The 21,482-nt window shown below is 44.5% G+C and overlaps 1 protein-coding gene and 1 long non-coding RNA gene across 51 annotated transcripts in view; one reads left to right on the forward strand and one right to left on the reverse strand.

Annotated features, from left to right (window-relative positions):
• IGFN1 (immunoglobulin like and fibronectin type III domain containing 1) overlaps nt 1–14,134 on the forward strand; it is a 49,081-nt gene extending 34,947 nt beyond the window's left edge. For all 50 annotated transcript variants that reach the window (XM_082227377.1, XM_082227339.1, XM_082227328.1 and 47 more), the window contains 7 exons: nt 51–179; nt 994–1,296; nt 6,417–6,505; nt 7,645–7,840; nt 8,912–9,211; nt 10,804–11,130; nt 12,502–14,134. In XM_082227377.1, coding sequence (XP_082083503.1) covers nt 51–179; nt 994–1,296; nt 6,417–6,505; nt 7,645–7,840; nt 8,912–9,211; nt 10,804–11,130; nt 12,502–12,515 — 1,358 coding nt within the window. In that variant the 3' untranslated portion in view covers nt 12,516–14,134. The remainder of the gene's footprint in view (nt 1–50; nt 180–993; nt 1,297–6,416; nt 6,506–7,644; nt 7,841–8,911; nt 9,212–10,803; nt 11,131–12,501) is intronic.
• On the reverse strand, nt 130–20,179 carry LOC309534908. Its single transcript, XR_014220917.1, has 3 exons — nt 20,057–20,179; nt 16,520–16,637; nt 130–198 (listed from the first exon to the last, which is right to left on the reverse strand). It is a non-coding gene; the product is annotated as an uncharacterized lncRNA (long non-coding RNA).
• Nucleotides 20,180–21,482: the final 1,303 nt, after the last annotated feature.

The following is a 21,482-nucleotide window of genomic DNA, read 5'->3' on the forward strand; positions in this document are numbered from 1 at the left end:
AAAACTCAAAGCAGGATAATTATTTCTCATTATGTTATTAAATCCCGCAGACAGGAAGTACACAGTGACTGACCTGAAGGAGGGTCTGCTGTATGAATTCCGGGTGGCTGCCATTAATGCTGCAGGGGCGGGTGACGTTAGTGCCCCGTCGGAAGCTGCTTTTGCTCGGGATCCCATGAGTAAGTGATTCAGTCTATCCTACTGGGCATGGCACAGGAAAACCAGAGGTGGGGAAGGGGGGGGAGAGAGGGAAGTTGCACAAAATGTTTCAATGTGTTCATCCACTCAACAAATCGTTTGCCGAGTGCCATCATTCATGTTTAAATTGGGATATGGGTTTCAGGCAGCGGTACTCCTCTCAGTAATGGAAAATGTGCCCCTTTGCTTGAGAAAAGCCCAAATGACAGTAGTAATCACTAGCTCCACAATCGCTAGGAAATGGCCATGAGTAAATGCATGGAGGGTGGACACAGCAGGCCAAATAATGACATTTCTACTTGTTATCTTATAAAAACTGTATGGGTTCCAATCAGACATGGCCAGCAGGGTGAGGTAGTCGCCTGGCAGTGATGTCACTGTTGCTTCCTATGATGGGGCCAGGACAGCAACAATGCAGCCAAGATCTAGCATTTCTGCTGGTGCACTTGTTCCAATCTTGCCACCACCCTGCCCCTTCTCTGTACTCTCAAGATAAGCAGCTGTACCGCTGCAGGGAGAACAAGCCACTCTTGATACTGGTATATAAATATATATTTGATACTTGAATTCTACTGTCTGTTACAGAGTGCATGGTACAGAATTTCCAGTGACCTGGGTACAGGGTAGGGAATGATTGCCAGAGTTACCAGAAAGAGGGCTGGGGTTTGTCATGACATTATGCTTCTGCACTAACACATTACAAAAAGTAAGGGAGCAAAGATAAACCAAGGGAGGCAGAACTGAACAACAAGGACAAAATAAACTGATTGGAATTTTGAATCATCCCCTTTCCAGAACCACCAGGTGCAGTGAGAGATCTTAAAGTGATCAGTACTGACTACTGCAGCATCTCTTTGTCATGGATGAAGCCAGAAGCAGAGGAAGAAAGTCATGCCAAAGGCTACATTATAGAGATGCGGCACACTGACACTCTGAAGTGGACCCAGTGCAATTCCCTCCCAATCCCAATGACTACATACACAGTTAGAGGGCTAAAAGCCAGGGAGATGTACTTCCTACGAGTGAGAGCAGTCAATGATGGTGGTTTTGGCGAGCCCATCGAACTGGACACTTGTGTCCAAGCTGTACCTCCCACAGGTGAGTCATAATGTCCAGCTTTTGCTTTGGTAATTGATGGTATACAGAGACTAAAATCTGTGGGACTTCCCCAAGGAGTAGAAGACTAGGGACAGGGAAAAGCAGTAGAGAATGAACCATAGGGAATAGATGGCAGATCTTGCATAGGAAGAGTTGCATAGTGAAATACTAGAGGGATGGCCAGGGAAGCAATAAAAGGCGATGAATGGAATTCAGAAACAAACAAAAATGAAAGGGTGAGGGGAGAGAAAATCATAATTGAATTGTGCTATTCACTATTGTGATTGCTGGTTGTCTTGTGTTTGCAATCTCTCAGGGTGTGTGTATTTGAGGAAATGACCCTAGCAGCAACTTGAGAGGGTATACAGTGGTACCTCAGTTTTCAAATGTCTCGGAAGTCGAACATTTCGCCTTCTGAATGCCAAAATCCTGGAAGTAACTGCTTTGGTTTTTGAACCATTATCGGAAGCCAAACGTGCCACACGGCTTCTGTATTGAGTTTTCTAGATGGAAATGCTTCTGGAAATGCATGCTTCAGTTTTCAAACGTTTTGGGAGTCGAATAATAATAATAATAATAATAATAATAATAATAATAATAATAATTTATTATTTGTACCCCGCCCATCTGGCTGGGTTTCCCCAGCCACTCTGGGCGGCTTCCACAGAAACCAAAAAACACTAAAATATCATACATTAAAAGCTTCCCTGAATAGGGCCGCCTTAAGATGTTTTCTGAATGTCAGGTAGTTGTCCATCACCTTGACATCCGATGGGAGGGCATTCCACAGGGCGGGCGCCACCACCGAAAAGGCCCTCTGCCTGGTTCCCTGTAGCTTCGCTTCTCGCAATGAGGGAACCGCCAGAAGGCCCTCGGCGCTGGACCTCAGTGTCCGGGCAGAACGATGGGGGTGGAGACGCTCCTTCAGGTATACTGGGCCGAAGCCGTTTAGGGCTTTAAAGGTCAACACCAACACTTTGAATTGTGCTCGGAAACGTACTGGGAGCCAATGTAGGTCTTTCAAGACCGGTGTTATGTGGTCTCGGCGGCCGCCCCCAGTCACCAGTCTAGCTGCCGCATTCTGGATTAGTTGTAGTTTCCGAGTCACCTTCAAAGGTAGCCCCACGTAGAGCGCATTGCAGTAGTCCAAGCGGGAGATAACTAGAGCATGCACCACTCTGGCCAGACAGTCTGCGGGCAGGTAGGGTCTCAGCCTGCGTACCAGGTGGAGTTGGTAGACAGCTGCCCTGGATACAGAATTGACCTGTGCCTCCATGGACAGCTGTGAGTCCAAAATGACTCCCAGGCTACGCACCTGGTCCTTCAGGGGCAGAGTTACCCCATTCAGGACCAGGGAGTCCTCCACACCAGCCCGCACCCTGTCCCCCAAAAACAGTACTTCTGTCTTGTCAGGATTCAACTTCAATCCATTAGCCGCCATCCATCCTCCAACCGCCTCCAGGCACTCACACAGGACCTTCACCGCCTTCACTGGTTCTGATTTGAAAGAAAGGTAGAGCTGGGTATCATCTGCATATTGATGGACACCCAGTCCAAACCCCCTGATGATCTCTCCCAGCGGCTTCATATAGATGTTAAAAAACATGGGGGAGAGGACAGAACCCTGAGGCACCCCACAAGTGAGGGCCCAAGGGTCTGAACACTCATCCCCCACCACCACTTTCTGAACACGGCCCAGGAGAAAGGAGCGAAACCACTGTATAACAGTGCCCCCAGCTCCCAACCCCTCTAGACGGTCCAGAAGGATGTTATGGTCGATTGTATCAAAGGCCGCTGAGAGATCCAGCAGAACTAGGAAACAACTCTCACCTTTGTCCCTAGCTCGCCGGAGATCATCAACCAGTGCGACCAAGGCAGTTTCAGTCCCATGATGAGGCCTGAACCCTGATTGGAAGGGATCCAAATGGTCCGCATCCTCCAGGCGTGCCTGGAGTTGTTCAGCAACCACACGCTCAATCACCTTGCCCAAGAATGGAAGATTTGAGACTGGGCGATAGTTGGCCATACTGGCCGGGTCTAAAGATGGTTTTTTAAGAAGCGGTTTAATGACCGCCTCTTTCAGCGGATCTGGGAATGTTCCCTCACAGAGGGAAGCATTCACCACCCCGCAGAGCCCATCGCCCAGCCCTTCCCGGCTAGCTTTTATAAGCCAGGATGGGCAAGGATCAAGGAGACAGGTGGTTGGTTTCACTCGTCCAAGCAGCCTGTCCACATCCTCGGGGGTAACGGATTGAAATTGATTCCATGCAACTTGACCAGACAGGGCTCTAGCACTCTCCCGCCCCAGCCCTGCTCCCACGGTGGCGTCTAGCTCCTTCCGAATATGAGTGATTTTATCTGCAAAAAACTTTGCAAAATCGTTGCAGGAGATCTTGGGGTCTTTACAAGGCCCCGATGGTAAAGGTGGTTCCGTTAAATTGCGGACCACCTGAAAGAGTCTCCTGCTACTATTTTCTGCAGATGCAATAGAGGCGGTGAAGAAAGTCTTCTTTGCCGTCGCTATCGCCACTTGGTAGGCTCGACGTTGAGCTCTAACCTGTGTCCGGTCAGATTCGGAGTGAGTTTTCTGCCACCGACGCTCTAGCCGTCTCAGCGATTGTTTCATTGCCCTCAGCTCCGAAGAAAACCACGGGGCTGTCCGGGCTCCATGCAATCGGAGAGGGCGCTTCGGAGCCAGACAGTCGATAGCCCTGGTTAACTCCGCATTCCAGCGGGCCACCAGGGAATCAGCTGAAAGGCCATCAACATGGGATAAAGCATCCCCTACCACTCTCTGGAAACCATTTGGATCCATTAAGTGGCGGGGGCGGACCATCCGAATTGGTCCCACCTCCCTGCAGAGGGGAAGGGTCGCGGAGAAGTCCAGTTGCACCAGGAAGTGATCTGACCATGGCACTTCTTTGGTTTCATTTTTACTTAGTGTCAGATCACCCACGTCGCTAGAGGTGAATACCAGGTCTAAGGCATGTCCATGACTATGAGTTGGGCCCAACTTATTCAGGGACAGCCCCATGGAGGCCATGCTTTCCACGAAGTCCCGAGCGGCCCCTTGTAAGGTCGTGTCGGCGTGGATGTTAAAATCCCCTAGGACAACCAAACTAGGTGTCTCCAGGAGAACATCCGCCACGACCTGAAGCAGCTCGGACAGGGAATCCTTGGTGCAGCGGGGAGGTCGGTACACCAAAAGGAATCCTGTACTGCCCCTATTGCCCAACTTCCAGAACATGCACTCAGAAAACTGGGTCTTCCCAGTAGGACGCCTGGTGCAGACTAATGACTTCCTAAAAATCACTGCAACCCCCCCTCCCCGCCCACATAACCTGGGTTGCTGTGCGTAAGAGAAACCTGGTGGGCAAGCGGCAGCAAGGACGGGCCCATCTGTCTCATTCAACCAGGTCTCTGTCACACAAGCCAGGTCAAATCCTCCATCCACAATCAGGTCGTGGATGGCAGTGGTTTTATTCACCATTGACCTGGCATTACACAGCAACACCTTCAGGTTATGTGGGTTTCCCCTGTTGATTCCAGTATCCATCTGGTCAAGGCCAGACCCGGAGGCAGGGATAGTCTTCAAACAACGACTAAACCTGCCTCCTCGGTAATGACATGGTCTGGTCTTAGCGTAACTCCGCCTCCTGCCCATGATCACCGAGATCGGATGTCCCAGTGCTTCCCCCCCTGTGGAACTTGTCCCAGCCATCGTGTTGGCTGGGGCCTCACTCCCAGGCAGCCCTGATCCCGCCCCTTAAAAACAAAACACACACTATACAGAACCAATAAAACAACAGAAAACAAAAACAGAGCAATTATACTAAAATTAATCCCCAACGAAATATCCATTACACCCACCCACCCCCAGCAAGAGAAAAAAGGAAAAAAAGAAATACAAATTTAAATTGCCACCGACTGCTTGAGGACATTTTAAAACACATTGGAACAGGGAAGCAATTGCAGAACACTTCCCAGCTTCCCCAAAAGTTTGTTCCAAATAAGGGCCTGGGCCACGCCCCCTGGGCCAGTTGGAGAAGGCCCTGGAAGGGAGCAGGCCCTGCAGTCCTCACCCAGCCGATGGTCCGAGGCTTCCCTGCAGCAGGAGTCCCTTTATAGCCGGGAGAAAGGGCCTGGGCCACGCCCCCTGGGCCAGTTGGAGAAGGCCCTGGAAGGGAGCAGGCCCTGCAGTCCTCACCCAGCCGATGGTCCGAGGCTTCCCTGCAGCAGGAGTCCCTTTATAGCCGGGAGAAAGGGCCTGGGCCACGCCCCCTGGGCCAGTTGGAGAAGGCCCTGGAAGGGAGCAGGCCCTGCAGTCCTCACCCAGCCGAATGGTCTTCCGGAATGGATTATGTTCGAAAACCGAGGTACCACTGTACTATAAACAGAAACCAAAAGCTGTAATAGGGGTGGGGACATACTGAGGAACTGCTGAGATTATCAGAATGAAAACGAAGCCCAAAGAAAAAAGAAAGCTGAGTACCAGAAGATGTTATTGCATCCAACCTGGTGTGGTGAGGACTGGGGAGTGACAGTTCATAGGGACATAGGAAGCTACTTTATACTGTCTCAGACCATGGATCTATCTAGCTCAGTATTGTCTCCACTGATTGGCAGTTTGGGACGGGTTCCTCTCCCAGTACTATCTGGAGATGCTGGGGACTGAACCTGGGACCTTCTGTATGCAAAGCAGAAGCTCTGCTCCTGAACTACAGCTCTTCCTGCATTTCATGAAAAGAGAAACTGAAGGAGACTACCTGAGAAAGCTTGGATTGAGCTTCATGCCTAAGGAGTCCATTGCAGATGGCTGAATCAAACTGTGGCGAAAAGACACAACTCTCCAATAATTGGCAGGCGCAAAAGTGCCATCTATTTAGTTGCAGTTCTTCTGCAATAAATCATACCATAAAAGTAACTCAAGAATCAGTTGTTAAATCACTTGTAGAAGCTGATCCTGCTGTCATAGAAACAAAATTCTCAGGTTGAGCAGGGCTTCTTGAAAGTACTTGCAGTGGATGGTGTTACTAGGCATTCAATATTTTTGCAAAGTGCCAAACATATTTCATAATCCAAGGTGAAGTCTTTAACTTATGTATTTTTCCCCATTTTAGTTCCTCCCAAACTCTTGGTAAAGGACACCACCAAAAGCTTCATGATTGTAAAAGCAGGGGATGCCATTCGTGTGCGCATTCCCTTTGAAGTAAGTATAGCCTTTCTGAGAAGTGCAGCATTCACAAAATTCATTCCCATGCTTTTTTTTGTCAAAAACCTAAGAGCACAAGATGCATTCTAGATTTTGCTAAACAAACATGGACCATTGTGTGTGTGTGTGTGTGTGTGTGTGTGACTTTACATTCATCTTTTCATAAATATATAGCTTACAGATTCATTCAAGGGGGGTAGTGTTCAAGTTGTAAGAAACAAGAGATACAGTTTAATATTGCATCTTTCTTTTTGATTTTGTGTGCCAGAAATATGTAATATAGCACTGTATAATATATTCTATGTCTATGTGTTGTCCACTGCTTTGAGATTCTTACTACTGGATGGACAGTAGCTTCATTATGAAATGATGAGTTTGTGCAGCCTTCAGATCTTTGTATGGCAAATAAAGTAGTCTCTGGAAATACAGAAGTTGTCCATCGCTGTCCTATGTACACAGTATTCTTAGTGCTTCTTCTTTTTTCAGCTGGAATGCAGTTCCGACACTTTTCATCCCCCCCCCCATCACTTCTTTTCTTTACGTACTTCTGAGAAGCCCAAAATGAACATTTCAAGTCAAAACAGAAGCTGAAAAATAAGGATAATGGCTCAGGCTGATTCTCATCTATGTCATGTTTGCATGTGTTTGTTCATAAATCTGTTTCCTCCCATTCTCCCATTGATTTTTTTTTTTAATCAACATGAAAATTCACATCATAAATATATATTTAAAATTGTATATTTGAATGCATTTTCTCACACAATACACATTTCTAGATGTATTTTATCTCAAAATAGCCATTTCAAATGGATTTTGATACATTTTTGAGCCAAAAAGTGCATTGCAAAATTCAGTTTCGCACCAAATCTGAAAAATAACTATGTTCTGACCTGCACATTCAGTGGCTTAGCATGGGTTGTTAGCACCCGGGGCAAGGCAAGTAATTTCGCCCCCTAACCCTAACCCCCAGATGTTGCGCCCGGTGCGGCCGGCCCCCCCTGCACCCCCCACGCTACGCCACTGTGCACATTAGTCCAGGAGGTTTGTGGCTGGATAGTTTATACCAGAATTTGCAAAAACTGAATTCTTCCACAGCCCCGTTACAAAAGTTTTACTATCTCTTTTCTGTTCACCAGGCTTCCCCACCTCTTGAAGTGGTTTGGCTAAAGGATGGTCTTACTCTGCCCGCAAAAGCCACAATAGCTACTAGAGAAGGCCTGAGCCAACTCATCATCCCAGGAGCTGACTTTTCTGACAGTGGCCATTATAGCATCACCCTCCAAACTGAGCGTGGAAATAAAGAGACTTTCAGCTTCCTAGTCCAAGTTCTAGGTAAGGACCATGCAAGGCGTTTCCAAATGCGCAATCTGCATTCGAATTCCCTTTTTTGGAAAATTCGTTCAATACCATACTCTCTATAATCCTTCAGCTAGGCAGGTGTCTATTGTCCATGAGGGGAGATACAGCCCATGGGGGCATTGAAAGGTCACAAGTCAGCATATTTAGCAATGCCAAAAAAGGACCATGGATCACATGTCATAGGAGTCCTTCATGGGCAACTGTCAGCAATGGAATAAGACACCAGCTGCAAGCATCACAGTCTGTCAGCCCCTCCATTTACAGTTTACAAAAATGGCTGTACCAACTGTCAACGGGCATTTCTGTCTGGGAGACAAAGAGGGTGAAAGCTGGCTTCCTTCCATAAGCAAGCTCCAAGCTAGTGTTGCCTGGCTTTTATTCCTTTTAAATGAAATGCTGAGCCCTCCTTACCTCTGCAGCTTAGGGTGGGCAGCATATTAAGACTAACAATAGCATTGTGAAAACTTTGAGGTAATTATATGCCTCACTTTTAACAAGGCTGACCATTAACTAACTAACAACAACAAGAAGAAGATGACAGTAGCTGGTTGTAGCCAGTAGTTTAGGTCATCTGAAAGTAGTTTGTCAGCTAGACTACATAGGCAAACTGGCCTGGAAAAAACTAGGGTAGATTTGGACAGACTTCAGGATTGCGGGATCTCCTTTCAGGGTTTGTTTGTTTTTTTTACTAGAATCCAAATAGAGCCTGGTGTAAAATACTTGCAATACTTCAAGGAAAGAATTTTAAGCTCAGGAATTTGTTTTGAGCACCAGAACTAAATGGACTTTATAGTCCATCTATACAAAAACGAGCTCTTGGTTACCCATCTCAGTCCACTTTATCCATTTCAGCAGTATAATTGCAGCAAATATCAAGCTTAAAATGAGGTTTGCAATACACATTTTTCTTCACTTAACTGTATCAGGGATGGCCATCAGCATGAGTGACTAAATTCTATGGGCATGATTTCCTCTTTTCAGTAATCTTGTACCATCTTAAAATTCTGGCTCTGCCTTATGATTTTATTTATTTTCACTTTGCAGATGTCCCAGAATCTCCTGGTCCTATACAGCTAATTGAGAAGGTCCCTGACACGGTGACTCTGATTTGGGAGCCCTCACCAACAGAGAAGAGAGAGGGCACTCTGAATTATATGGTCATGAGACGTGACTCCTACAAAGGATCTTGGCAACTGGTGTCTGACCTGATTTACACCAACAAGTGCACTGTCTCAAATTTTGTCCCAGGCCGGGAATACTACTTCAGAGTTCAGGCAAAGAATTGCATGGGAATCAGCGAGCCCTCTGAAACAGTGCAACCCTGGATCATTCACAGGGAAAAGGGTAAACAGGCTTTGAAAGCAAACCAGTACTTGTTGGTTCACTCTCTGTGTATTCACTGTATCATATAGATAAATAAAGTGATGCTTTGAAGCATTTGAAGCTTTTTCTAGAAAAAGAGGTGCCAGAACTCACCTTGTTCTCTTATAATTCCCTGGTCCTGAATGGGGTAACCGTGCCCCTGAAGGACCAGGTGTGCAGCCTGGGAGTCATTTTGGACTCTCAGCTGTCCATGGAGGCACAGGTTAAATCCGTGTCCAGGGCAGCTGTGTACCAACTCCATCTGGTACGTCGGCTGAGACCCTATCTGCCCGCGGACTGCCCCGCCAGAGTGGTGCATGTTCTGGTTATCTCCCGCTTGGACTACTGTAATGCGCTCTACGTGGGGCTACCTTTGAAGGTGACCCGGAAACTACAACTAATCCAGAATGCAGCAGCCAGACTGGTGACTGGGAGCGGCCGCCGAGACCATATAACACCAGTCTTGAAAGACCTACATTGGCTCCCAGTATGTTTCCGAGCACAATTCAAAGTGTTGGTGCTGACCTTTAAAGCCCTAAACGGCCTCGGTCCAGTATATTTGAAGGAGCGTCTCCACCTCCATCATTCCACCCGGACACTGAGGTCCAGCACCGAGGGCTTTCTGGCGGTTCCCTTACTGCGAGAAGCCAAGTTACAGGGAACCAGGCAGAGGGCCTTCTCGGTAGTGGCACCCGCCCTGTGGAACGCCCTCCCATCAGATGTCAAAGAGAACAACAACTACCAGACTTTTAGAAGACATCTGAAGGCAGCCCTGTTTAGGGAAGCTTTTAATGTTTGATGTATCACAGTATTTTAATATTCTTTTGGAAGCCGCCCAGAGTGGCTGGGGAAACCCAACCAGATGGGCGGGGTATAAATAAATAAATTATTATTATTATTATTATTATTATTATTATTATTATTATTATTATTGCAATGGCACTCACCTGAGAGGTGCCAGAAATTGGTTCCAGTGAGTTCCCAATGAAAAAAAAGCCCTGCATTGAAGGCAGAAGCTCTCAGCTTCAATCTCTGACATATTAGGGCTGGTAAAGACTCTTGCCTGAAACTCTAGAACCCATTAGCCAGCATTTTTCACTCCAGATGTTTCAGACTCTCAGTCCCATCAGCTCCATCCAGCATGTCCACTGGCCAGGAATAATGGCAGTTGTAGACCACAATACCCGGAGGGCACCAAGTGGGCTATTCCTGCCCTAGAGAGCTACTGCATGGCAATGGAGACAATATGGAACTAGATGGACAATGACCTGTCTCAGTATACACTAAAGCCAAATGGAAAGGTGCAGACCTGAACTGTAGGCATGGTCAAATAATGGCATTTCCATGTGTCTGAGGTCATTTGGGAAAGTTTCTGGTCATTGTGTTCTGTGTACCATGCAGAAAGTGTCAACAAACTTGTTGGCTTTTTATTGGTAGAACCTCAGAACTTTGCCAAAGAAACTACTGCATCCTCCCCGTTTTTAGCCAATATTGCCAGTTTCATATGAGACATGAATGTTAAGTATACTGTGTGATGGTCATTTTCTTAACTCAGCATTTTGTGCATCTTACAGGTAAATTTGCAGTCAGAAGCCCAAAATACAAGGGGATCAACCAAAGTCAGCCTCCAAGATTCCTTGTCCCATTGAAACCTCATGTGGTAACTCTAGGATTTGACTGTCACATGAGTTGTGCTGTGACTGGATATCCAGTCCCTCAAGTAATGTGGTACAAAGATGGCAAGAATATCTCTCAGGATCCTACCTTCTTCAGCAAAAATGACTTTGGGGTCTGCTCTCTTGTGATCCTAGGAGTCACAGCATCAGATGGAGGCCAGTACAAGGTGGTGGCCATCAATGAACTAGGCCAAGCAGTCAGCAAAGCTGAAGTCACCATAAAAGGTAAAGACTAAAGAGTGGGTGGGGTGTGGCATGCTTAGCCCATATCCCAGTCACTCGGTATACCTCCATGAAGCAAATAAGCATTTAATGTCTGGCCTTAGGGCATTTTGCCACCCTATATATTGGTACTGTATATTATTGGTCCAAACTAGAGCCCTTCCCTGATTTCAGCTATTAATTCTATGATGGCAATACTTTTTAAGGTGTGGACAGGGTGTTTAAAAGCACCCTGGCAAATCCTGACCCAACAACAGGAAACTATCCAGCTTCAGCAATTAGTTTTGTTCAATTGCTGTTCTGTCTCTGCTTGGTTGATTGCCTCACAGTGAAACTTCCCATGAGACAAAAGGTCCTTTGATGAGAGCCTGTGACCTTCCCTCATCATGGGTCTGTCTGAGAATTGTGCCACAGTCCTGCAGAAATTAGATTTCACCCAATAATAGCAGAAGACGGGGAGTGGATGACAGCTGAGATGAGAACATAAGTAGGAAATTGGAAGATTTTTCAAACCAAGACATGGAGGTCACAATGGGCACCATTCCAATGAAGCCATTGTGTGAGCAGAACAACCTCCACCTAGGCAACAGCACTTCCCCTCCCTCTCCTCCCCCATATGCCCCAATTACCCTGTAAATCTGCTCAGGGGCTACCCCAACTCTCCAAAGCATTTAAGGTGAGGTTGCATTCAGGAAAGGAAAGTGACTTCATTGGATTCAATGCAATGTTTTCTTTCTTCATTCTGTGCCTTCATAGTTCCTTTTGACTTCCCCCAATAATGCAGACTGTTCTATTGGTTGCTTACAGCTGCAAAATACAAGATAAAGTTCCTGCACCTGCAAGTCAATAATACATGGAATAGTCTTCGTATACTTGTGCCCCACCCCAACCCCGTACATACCAAACATATTTGCTTGTGTATGTGTCCTAATTCCTAGGATGATCAGTGTACATGTCTTATGTTAAGGCAATTTATAGGCTACATCCTATTTTTTAAAAAAATAAATCAGTGGACTTTAACTAATCTATGCAATTCAGTGTGGTGTAGTGGTTAAGAGCGGTAGTCACGTAATCTGGGAAACCGGGTTCGCGTCTCCGCTCCTCCACATGCAGCTGCTGGGTGACCTTGGGCCAGTCACACTTCTGTGAAGTCTCTCAGCCCCACTCACCTCACAGAGTGTTTGTTGTGGGGGAGGAAGGGAAAGGAGATTGTTGGCCGCTTTGAGACTCCTGAAGGGGAGTGAAAGGCGGGATATCAAATCCAAACTCTTCTTCTTCTTCTTCTTTCTGTGCACTTTCCACTTTTAATCATATAAAATCTAGAAATGTCAAGTGATGTGTCTCTTTCTCTCTCCTCTTTTTTTCCTGTGGAAGAACCTGCTTTTTAGAATGGTCTGCATGGAACCAGCTTTGCACCGTCTGTGGCGTGACAACGTTTTCCTGTAAAACAGACACCATTACTGAAAAATACATATTTACTGTTCTGTTAAGCAGCCTGAAGATTCTATCTGGTGAGGCAAGTGAAGTCAAAACAGCAACTGTTCTTTTCTTTACAGTTTTCCGTAACAGGAAAGCCCTTTGAAAACATGTATGCAATTCTGCCCAATGGTCCTTCAAAGAGCAGAATCCCAGTATACTTATCTGAGACTTTAATGGAAATATGATAACTTTAATGGAAGTAAAGTTGTTGTGAGCCACCACAGTCATCATCCTCACAACGAATTTATTGGTCTTTTACATGACTTTCTGTTTTGTTTCTGCTACATCTGGCTAACATGGCTACCCCTCTGAAAGTCATGACAATGAAAGATAGTCCTGAAATAATAATGGATTTTATATTCCTATCTACTGGGCTGTAGCTGAGATTGTTTATTTGTAGGATAAAGATATTGTGAGAGAAAGTACTTGGAACCAGCCCCATGGCAAATAAATTTCAAATAGCTTGGCTGTGCCCACAGTGGCTGTATTAGAACATTGGGAGTAGAAGCGCTTATAACTAGTTGGGATCCTTCTGTCAAGAACACCAAATTTTATGTATGAGATGTCTTACTAATTTCAAGCATCATTTGGGTTTTAACCAACTATAATTTTAGAAAGCTTAACAAAGAATTGAAGTGGGACAGTGCCACCTATTTAGTATTCATAGGATTGAAGATGGAAGCTTGAACAAGATTAGTTTAACCTTGAAGCAGAAAAGTTTGTTTTAAGATAAGTTTTTTTCCTGGGCCTACAGCAATTGCCTCATCAACAAGAATCAAAGCAAGACTATACTTTTGGGTTTGCTCAACACTGAGTTTCAGCCTCATACTTTTCAAAATGTCTCAATGAAATGAGGCCTCTGCCAAAGATATCTGCCCTCTGTGTTTTTCACTTACGCTGTGAAAAATAGCTTGCTATTATTATTTTTAAAAAAGTATTCAGTTAACAGTTTCCTAATCAAGAACAGCAAAAGATGTTTAGTAAGGCAATATAAGGAAAGTCCAGAAAAAGTCAAATGCAAATATAAGTCAAATGCAAGTTCAGTAGCAGATGGACTCTTTAGCAAAAGTATTGTAGCGACAGATTTAACTGACATGTCACAAGACATCTCTAGGGAATAATATCCAAATCTTTGTCTGCACTCAGAATTAACCAAGGACATATCTGTTGCTGAATTTCTCCAAGACAGAATTTCCATTATTTTAGTGGATTTTCTATGAGATGTCAGAATCCACCAAAGTCTAGTGAAAGCACACTGAATGATTGATGTTCGAAAAGCAGATATGAAGTGATTAATATACACAGGTATCACATTGGATCCTTAATGCTAATTGTATTGCTAAGTGATAATATTGGATCGCCTGGGTGGGAGCAGGGAGAAGGGGGGGGGCTATTGTGGCCTTAGACTATTGCCATCTTGTGCACAAGAGTCTTTGTGCAAGGTTTTCATTTGTTTCAGCATTTTCCCTACCAAGGAACTGCACTTTATGGGCCAAAGGCAAGTGAAAACTTAATATTGAACCTGAATAAACACCCAGCATCGTCAGGAACTCAAACGGCTGGATCATCTTTTTTAGCCCTGTACTGAATACTTGGACTGACAGCAGCCCTCATGGAGGGAGGGATCTTTCCCAACACAACTACCTAAAACCCTTTAACTAGATGTGAACTTGGAGTGAACTTGGGACCCTATAAACCACTGAGCTATGGTCCTTCTTGAATAATAGTTACCATATTGACGCAAATATAGGCTGCACACATATTTCATACAAGCCAGGTTTTGGGGGCGGGGGGATGGAGCAGTGCGGGCTATATATGGGTCAATATGTTATTGAACAAAGCCTGCGTGTTTCAGTGCTGCTTCTCTGCCCATTATGCCCATTCAGGGTATTAGTACATTCGTTTATCAACTCATCGTTGTTGTATCTCAGAACAAAAACATGCAGACTCCCAAGTGTTTTTTTTAGAAAAGGTAGGACTGATTATAAATCTTCCTGCTTCAAAACGTAACCCAGGCTGTGTTATTATTTTGATTCCTTACACCATAAGGGTCTCAAGGTGTCACATCAGTACAACAGAAGTATGCAAAATACATACGGTAAATTCAAACTGACTAAAAGGCAGTCACGTATCTGAAAAGTTAAAACATCCAACCTTTGGCATCCCTAGCAGAGATGTAACCAGGAAGGAAAAGAATCCAAATTTCCCCACTAGGGGGACTCATTCTAAGTGCAGTAATACTGGCCGTATGCAGCAGCCAGAAATTGGCGTTTCTGATGTTAGTTGTTTTCTCTCACTGAAAAAATGAGTAAGTCATGACAGTGGTTTGCTTCTCCTGTTCATTTTTTTTTTTTAAGTGGGAAGGGAAAGCCTGTTCCTGGATGCATAAACAGATGAAAAACTTCAGCTAAGGCACCAATTTATTTATTTTTTTAAAAAAATCAGATGTGCACTGTAACCAACTTTAGATGGTCATAATAAAGTTTTTGTAAGACTAGAATCAACATGAAATGTCAAAACTGACTTCAATAAACTTGGTGTGGGGAAGAAAAAGTATATGGTTGAGATCATAAGCAAATGTCTTTTCTCACTGAGGCTTTCTTGTCTTTAAATTATTAACCAGTGGATGTGAATGAGAAAAATGCAAGGACGCTGGTGAGGGAGTTAGCAAAAACAGGAAGGGATGAACTCAGACTACATCTGCACATCTACTACATTAAAGCCTGTGGTTTTTCATGTTTAGTGTTTCTACAACATAACACAGGCACACACGTGTAGAAGTCATTTCCACCCATTTTGTTTAATAAAAATACCACAATCATGCTTCTGGAGCAGCTGCAGGTGTTCTTTTTGTTGTGATAGTATTGGTAAGCATGCTATCAGAAATTAATACCCCTTAACAAGCAAATTTGCATTATATCATGTCTGTCTCGGTGGGCTTGGTGTAGCAGAAGTACATGCAAATTGGTCGCATTGCTGGCAGCAGTATCCACACAGTTCCACAGGGAGCAGTCATTTTTTGCTAAAAGTGTGATGGCTATGTACTAGAAGTACTGTCTTTCTCAGAGATGAAAAATTAAAATTCCTTAGCCGTTGATTATACGCTGGCTAACTTGTTGCCTGTTGTTTGCATGTCAATTCATTTAATTAAATGACAATTTACCCATTTTAACTTGACCAGCAATGAGCCTCAGCAATAAAAATCAACCAAATGTGTTTGTGCTTATTACTTACCCTGCTCTGACAGAACTTGGTCCTTCTCATCTTTCAAGGAGGAAGGGGAAAGCTCCCTTTTTATCACTCATCCAGACTGGCCAGTGCAGTAGCGGTAAATTCTAAAGCACAGGAGCTGCTCCCATAGCCAAAAAGGGAGTCCAAAAATGCAGACAGCTTTGTGGGTTCCACAGAGAGAGTGGAGGGGGAGTATACAGCATAATACCCAATTTAAAAGGTTCAGTAAATCTATAACCCTGTGCAAAGTTTCACGAGAGAGTAAGCTCCGTTAAACTCAGTGGTGCTTACTTCTGACTGCATAGGCTCAATTTGCAAAATACACTGAATATATCCAGCCAATTAAACTGCAACTTTAAACATTTAGTTAGAAAGGCAAATAGTTTTGTAAAAATAGCCTTGCTGGAGTGAAGTAGGAACCCTGACTAAGAAATGCATGTATTTTTGCATTCCCCCTTATGCATGCAGCTGGGTTTCACCACAGATTCCCAATAACTGAGCCTTTAGGAGGCAAAGACAGGTTTGCCACCATGGAATATGCAAAATGGTCCTTTACACCAGCTTCAGTCTATATAAGCTGGATCAAATGTAACATTTGCTATGTTGTACAAAATTTTCAGTAAATGAACTTAATATTCCCATTTGCAAATCTGTAAAGTTATGGTTTAAAGAGAGAACATACCTGCTCCAGGTCTATGTCAGGTCATTTCCCTTTATACTGGAGAACCTCCACACAACCATATGACCATTTCAGCTCTTAAAAGCCATGAAAGGTAGCAGCTGCTTTGGTCTGGGGTTGCCTGCATAGTCAAGTAGTCCAAAAGTCTTAATAGTCCAAAACTCTTAATTCAGGATATACTACTAGATCTCCTGCAAGCAAGTCATGCAGTCAGCTTGCTTTCTGTTCTATTTTTACTCTTTCGTTTGTATAACATGAAACCAGTGCACTAATGTCTCATCTCTGTGATGTTGAAGGGCAAGTGAAGACTGCGAGGAAATGATGTGCTAAACCCAGTGTTTGGACTATGGCAGCTATCCCCATCCTGGTGCCTCCAGATTGTGGACTACTACAACACCCATCACCCTTGATCATTAGCCATGCTGCCCAATGCGGGTGGGAACCATAGTACAAAACACCTAAAAGGCACCAGGTTGTAAAAGGCTGGACTTGGGGTTAGTGCTTTTATTTGAGAAAAGAGGGGATTTTCAAGAGATAGAACTAGGCAGCTGCTAGCTGGTTATCCAGCACAGCCATCTTGGACTGCTTAATTTCCTCATTCTTCCTAATTAATTCTCCACCCAAGATGCCTCTATGAGTCCTCTTGTTTCTTCCATCCATGCAACACTGCAAGACAAAAGCCTGCTTTAGGAGCAACTCCCTTCTGACACCACTTTCCTTCCCAACTTTGATCTCATCAGCCAAAATGCTCTGCTTGATGGATACAGAGCACTGCCTTTTCATCTGGCCATTCTCAAGCACTTTGCAAACAGCTAATTAAAGTTCTAATGCCAATCCTATAAAATCGGCAAGAGGTTGTGTCACAAGGCAGCCACGTGAGTTCTGTTTCACCCTGAATCAGGACATGCTCAGCCAGGCAAGAGGAAGCCAGCCACAAGGAGAGAAGCAACAGAACTCTTCCCTACAAACACTTTGGTTTGGGCGGAGAGGAAAACAATCGTTGCAGCAGTTCTCGGAACAATTCTTGCGCTCAGCTTCCACCCTAAACGGTTGGGTCTCTGAGGCTAGTTACAGAAAGCAGATGAACACATTCTGGGAATTTCCCCAGTTCCTTTTGAAAAGGAGCACATCCCGAAATCGAGACCAATGTGTTATTCCTATGGGAGAGGGGGAAATATTGCTCTTGGCATTCATGCCAACATTCCAGCTCAGAAGCTGGGCGTTGGCTCTCATTATTGCAAACCCAGCCTTGTTTCTCTGCCCCTCCCCACACCTTTCAGCCTGTCACTACCTTGACTTGGGAGACTAGTGTGGAGAAAAGCCTGGGAATAAAGCACCTTCTTCTTCATAATCTTATTTTAAAAAATAAAATTAAAAAATACTATGTAACTTCTCCATTTTTTATCTGCCACATTCAAATATTCTTCATGCTCCCAGACAGAACACTCCCCTTTCTATCTACCAGGAGTAGATTGGAAACCTCTCCCAGTTCTGACCTTTTGCTTACAACATCTTGGATTGTTGAAAGGAGCCGGTAGCCTTCTGCTCACGTACTGACCTGCCATGGGGCTGGGGTCAAAGCTCTTCCTCTAGAAGTGTGCCCAGCCCCAGGTGGCCATGCCTGATTGGAGGATCCAGCTCCCCTGTTTCCACCAATGTGAGACTCAAGATGCCGCTTTAGAATACTAAGAACCAAAGCTATACATGAAGGGTCCACTCTGCCTGCCTGCTTGTTTATTGTTCAAATATTTTCAACACTCAGTGATATTATATGCCAAAACAATATATGGTGTGATATATTATCAAGTTAGCATAATGTTAAAGTCTGATAGTCTTCCTGCAAGATATGAGTGGTGATTATATAAAAGCATGGGGTGGGGCATCTCATGCATTCCTTGCTGCAATGGGAGTTACCTCGTTTTGTTGCTTCCTACGGGGAACATTTGCAGATGCCGCTCTAAACCAAGGAGCTTAGGCTGGTATAATGTCTTCCTGGCATCTTCTTAAAATATTTGCTGACATCAGAAAACACTCTTCAGAACCTCTGGCTTTTACTTATGCCTTGTTATAGAGAAATGTGTGCCGTGCTTAATCGCAGGTTGTCTCAAAGCTCCCCCAAGGTCATTCTTCTCCTGGTGCTCTTGGTGATTAGTTCCCGAGAAAGGGTATTGCAAATAAGGTGATACATTCCAGACATGGTGTAATATCTTGCAGCACCAGCTTAAAAAGAAACATCACTGTCAGTAACAAGAGTGCAAGGATTGGTACCTAAATCAAGAGCAAAAGCCAGTCCAGCTCCTAGTCCTTTCTTTAGCCACGTATGTGTGGCTCTTGGTTTCCTACTTTAAAATGGCACATTTTGGGGGGGGGGGGAGCCTAACTTGCCCAACTTCAAGTCATTTCACAGTTCCAGTTTGGGATAAGCATTGTGTATACAATTTAGGCAAGATGATTGTGCTGTCCCCTACTTGGGTAGGTCATGTAAACAACCATCACAACCACCAGAACACTGATACTGCTCTGCGTAATAATTAATATTGGTTTGTTGTCTTCCATAAGCTAGGAGAAAGGGGTATACATTTTTGAATTTACAGATTTTTTTTAGGAATTAAATACATCCTACAACTGAGTCCTCAAAGTTGTGCAGGTTTTGGACAATAAAGATAGGGCCCAAATGTTGTCAGCTCCAAGGTATCATCTGTCTTGCACAGTAGTATGAAGTCAGCGTGCCACAAAAACTGTGAGCTGGTGTGGAACCAACTTGAACCGAAGCAGCATGGCCTCATCTGGACTGTGCAATTAAAGCAGTATCATACTGCTTTAAATAGCCATGATTTCCACCAAACAAATCTTGGAAACCATAGTTTACTAATGGGGTTGAGAGTTGTTAGGAAGCCCCCTGTTCCCCTTACAGAGCCACAATTCCCAGAGTTCCCTGGGAAGAGGGATTGGCTGTTAACCACTCTGACAACTGAAGCTCTGTGAGGGGGATAGGGGTCTCCTAACAACTCTTAGTACCCTTCACAAACTATAGACTGTTCAAAGTGGTGTGATACTGCTTTAAATGTATGGTGCAGATGGGGCCCATATTGGCCTTCTACCAAAATCCTATTTCCTTGCTCTCTCTGCTCCTACCAAGCTCATGACAAATTGGGTGGATGTCACAGCCACGCCTAAGTCTGACAAAAGTTTTCCTCTCGTGTTGCTTAGTGTGGCATTGAGTGGCTTTCACTGTCATTGACTGCCTGCACGGCAAAGAGAACAAAGCCATTAGCAAAGCCTAATTTACAGGCAGCTGAGCTCAGAACATGGACGGGGCAGAATATAACATGCAAGCGCAGATGTGGCAATTCCCGAGGAGCTGCTTTCACATGACTTGTCTAATAATACCTGAAAGCCACAGAGATTTCCCAGGAGGACTGTATTGCTCAATTGCAGCAAGCAGAGGACAAGCTGCCTTTAATATGAGAAGAGAATGCTGTGGGCAAGGAAGTGAGGAGATTCCCCATAAATGTAACATAAAAGAATCAAATAACAGACCTGAACGCCTTCGTTCCAGTGGAATAAAGGAGGTGACTGAGCAAGGCCTTAGATTCCCTGGGGAATGTATCAAGTAGTCTCACTGCAAGAATTCCAGCGTAGGGTATCTTTCATGGCAATGACTGCCGCTCACATTGTTGCAAGATTATGCAAGGCACAACCAGACATGCAGGCACTTGCTTCGCAGCAAGCAGAGAAACTGGGTTATAACCAAACGAGAAAACAGTAACATAGGGTTGCAGTCTACGAACTTTTACTTAGAGTAGAAAGGTAAAGGTACCCCTGCCCGTACGGGCCAGTCTTGCCAGACTCTAGGGTTGTGCGCTCATCTCACTCTGTAGGCCGGGAGCCAGCGCTGTCCGGAGACACTTCCGGGGTCATGTGGCCAGCGTGACAAGTTGCATCTGGCGAGCCAGCACAGCACACGGAACGCTGTTTACCTTCCCGCTGGTAAGCGGTCCCTATTTATCTACTTGCACCCGGGGGTGCTTTTGAACTGCTAGGTTGGCAGGCGCTGGGACCAAACGATGGGAGCACACCCCACCGCGGGGATTCAAACCACCGACCATGCGATCGGCAGGTCCTAGGCACTGAGGTTTTACCCACAGCGCCACCCGCGTCCCTTTTACTTAGAGTAGACACATTGAAATGATTAACTTAGGTCCATTCATTTCAATGGGTCTCCTCTGAATAAAGCTTACCTCAATACAATTCATAATATTGCGGTTCATAGCTAATATCAAGGGGAAAATATGGCTCTAGAATGTCAATACTATAACTTTCAGGCACCCCTAGGTGTGGATCAAACACTTCCAGAATCAATGACAAGAGATTATTATGAATGTCATTAGTTAAATAAGCCTCTCAGCTAGAATGTTTTCTTATAAACATTTAAGAGGAGGGTTTTGAGTTCCCAAACATCACCTGGTATTATCATGTACTAGTGAAATTGGCTTTTCTTTATGATTGGCATAAAGCTGACCAAACAGTAGAAGAAGAACAAGAATATATTGGTAAGGTATTGTTTGGCCTCCTACAGAGCGAGATTTAAACATTTGTTTGTCAAATAAATATCTATTATTGTTATCACTGGAAAATTTCTCAAATCACTCTGATTTCTAATGACTTCAAAAATAAAGGTGATAGCTTACTGACAATATTATACAAGGAGTTACTGAAAGTCTCAGGTAAGTTTACAGGAAAATGTTTTTTGTTGATCAACTTCTGGAATAATATCCTGATACTATGAACCATGTTGTTTTCTGTGTTGCTGTTGCTGTGCCTTTTCTCATTTATATTTTAAGTATTAATTGTATTAAGTGAATATAGATTATTGTTATTTCTTTTCTGTTCATGTTACATTACCTTTATTCTGTATAGCAGATCTATCGGTCTGTTCATCTATCCATCCATTTCCCCCCAGATT

This window comes from Podarcis vaucheri (genome assembly GCF_965113315.1).
Source record: "Podarcis vaucheri genome assembly, chromosome: 6".
NCBI classification, from domain to species: domain Eukaryota; kingdom Metazoa; phylum Chordata; class Lepidosauria; order Squamata; family Lacertidae; genus Podarcis; species Podarcis vaucheri.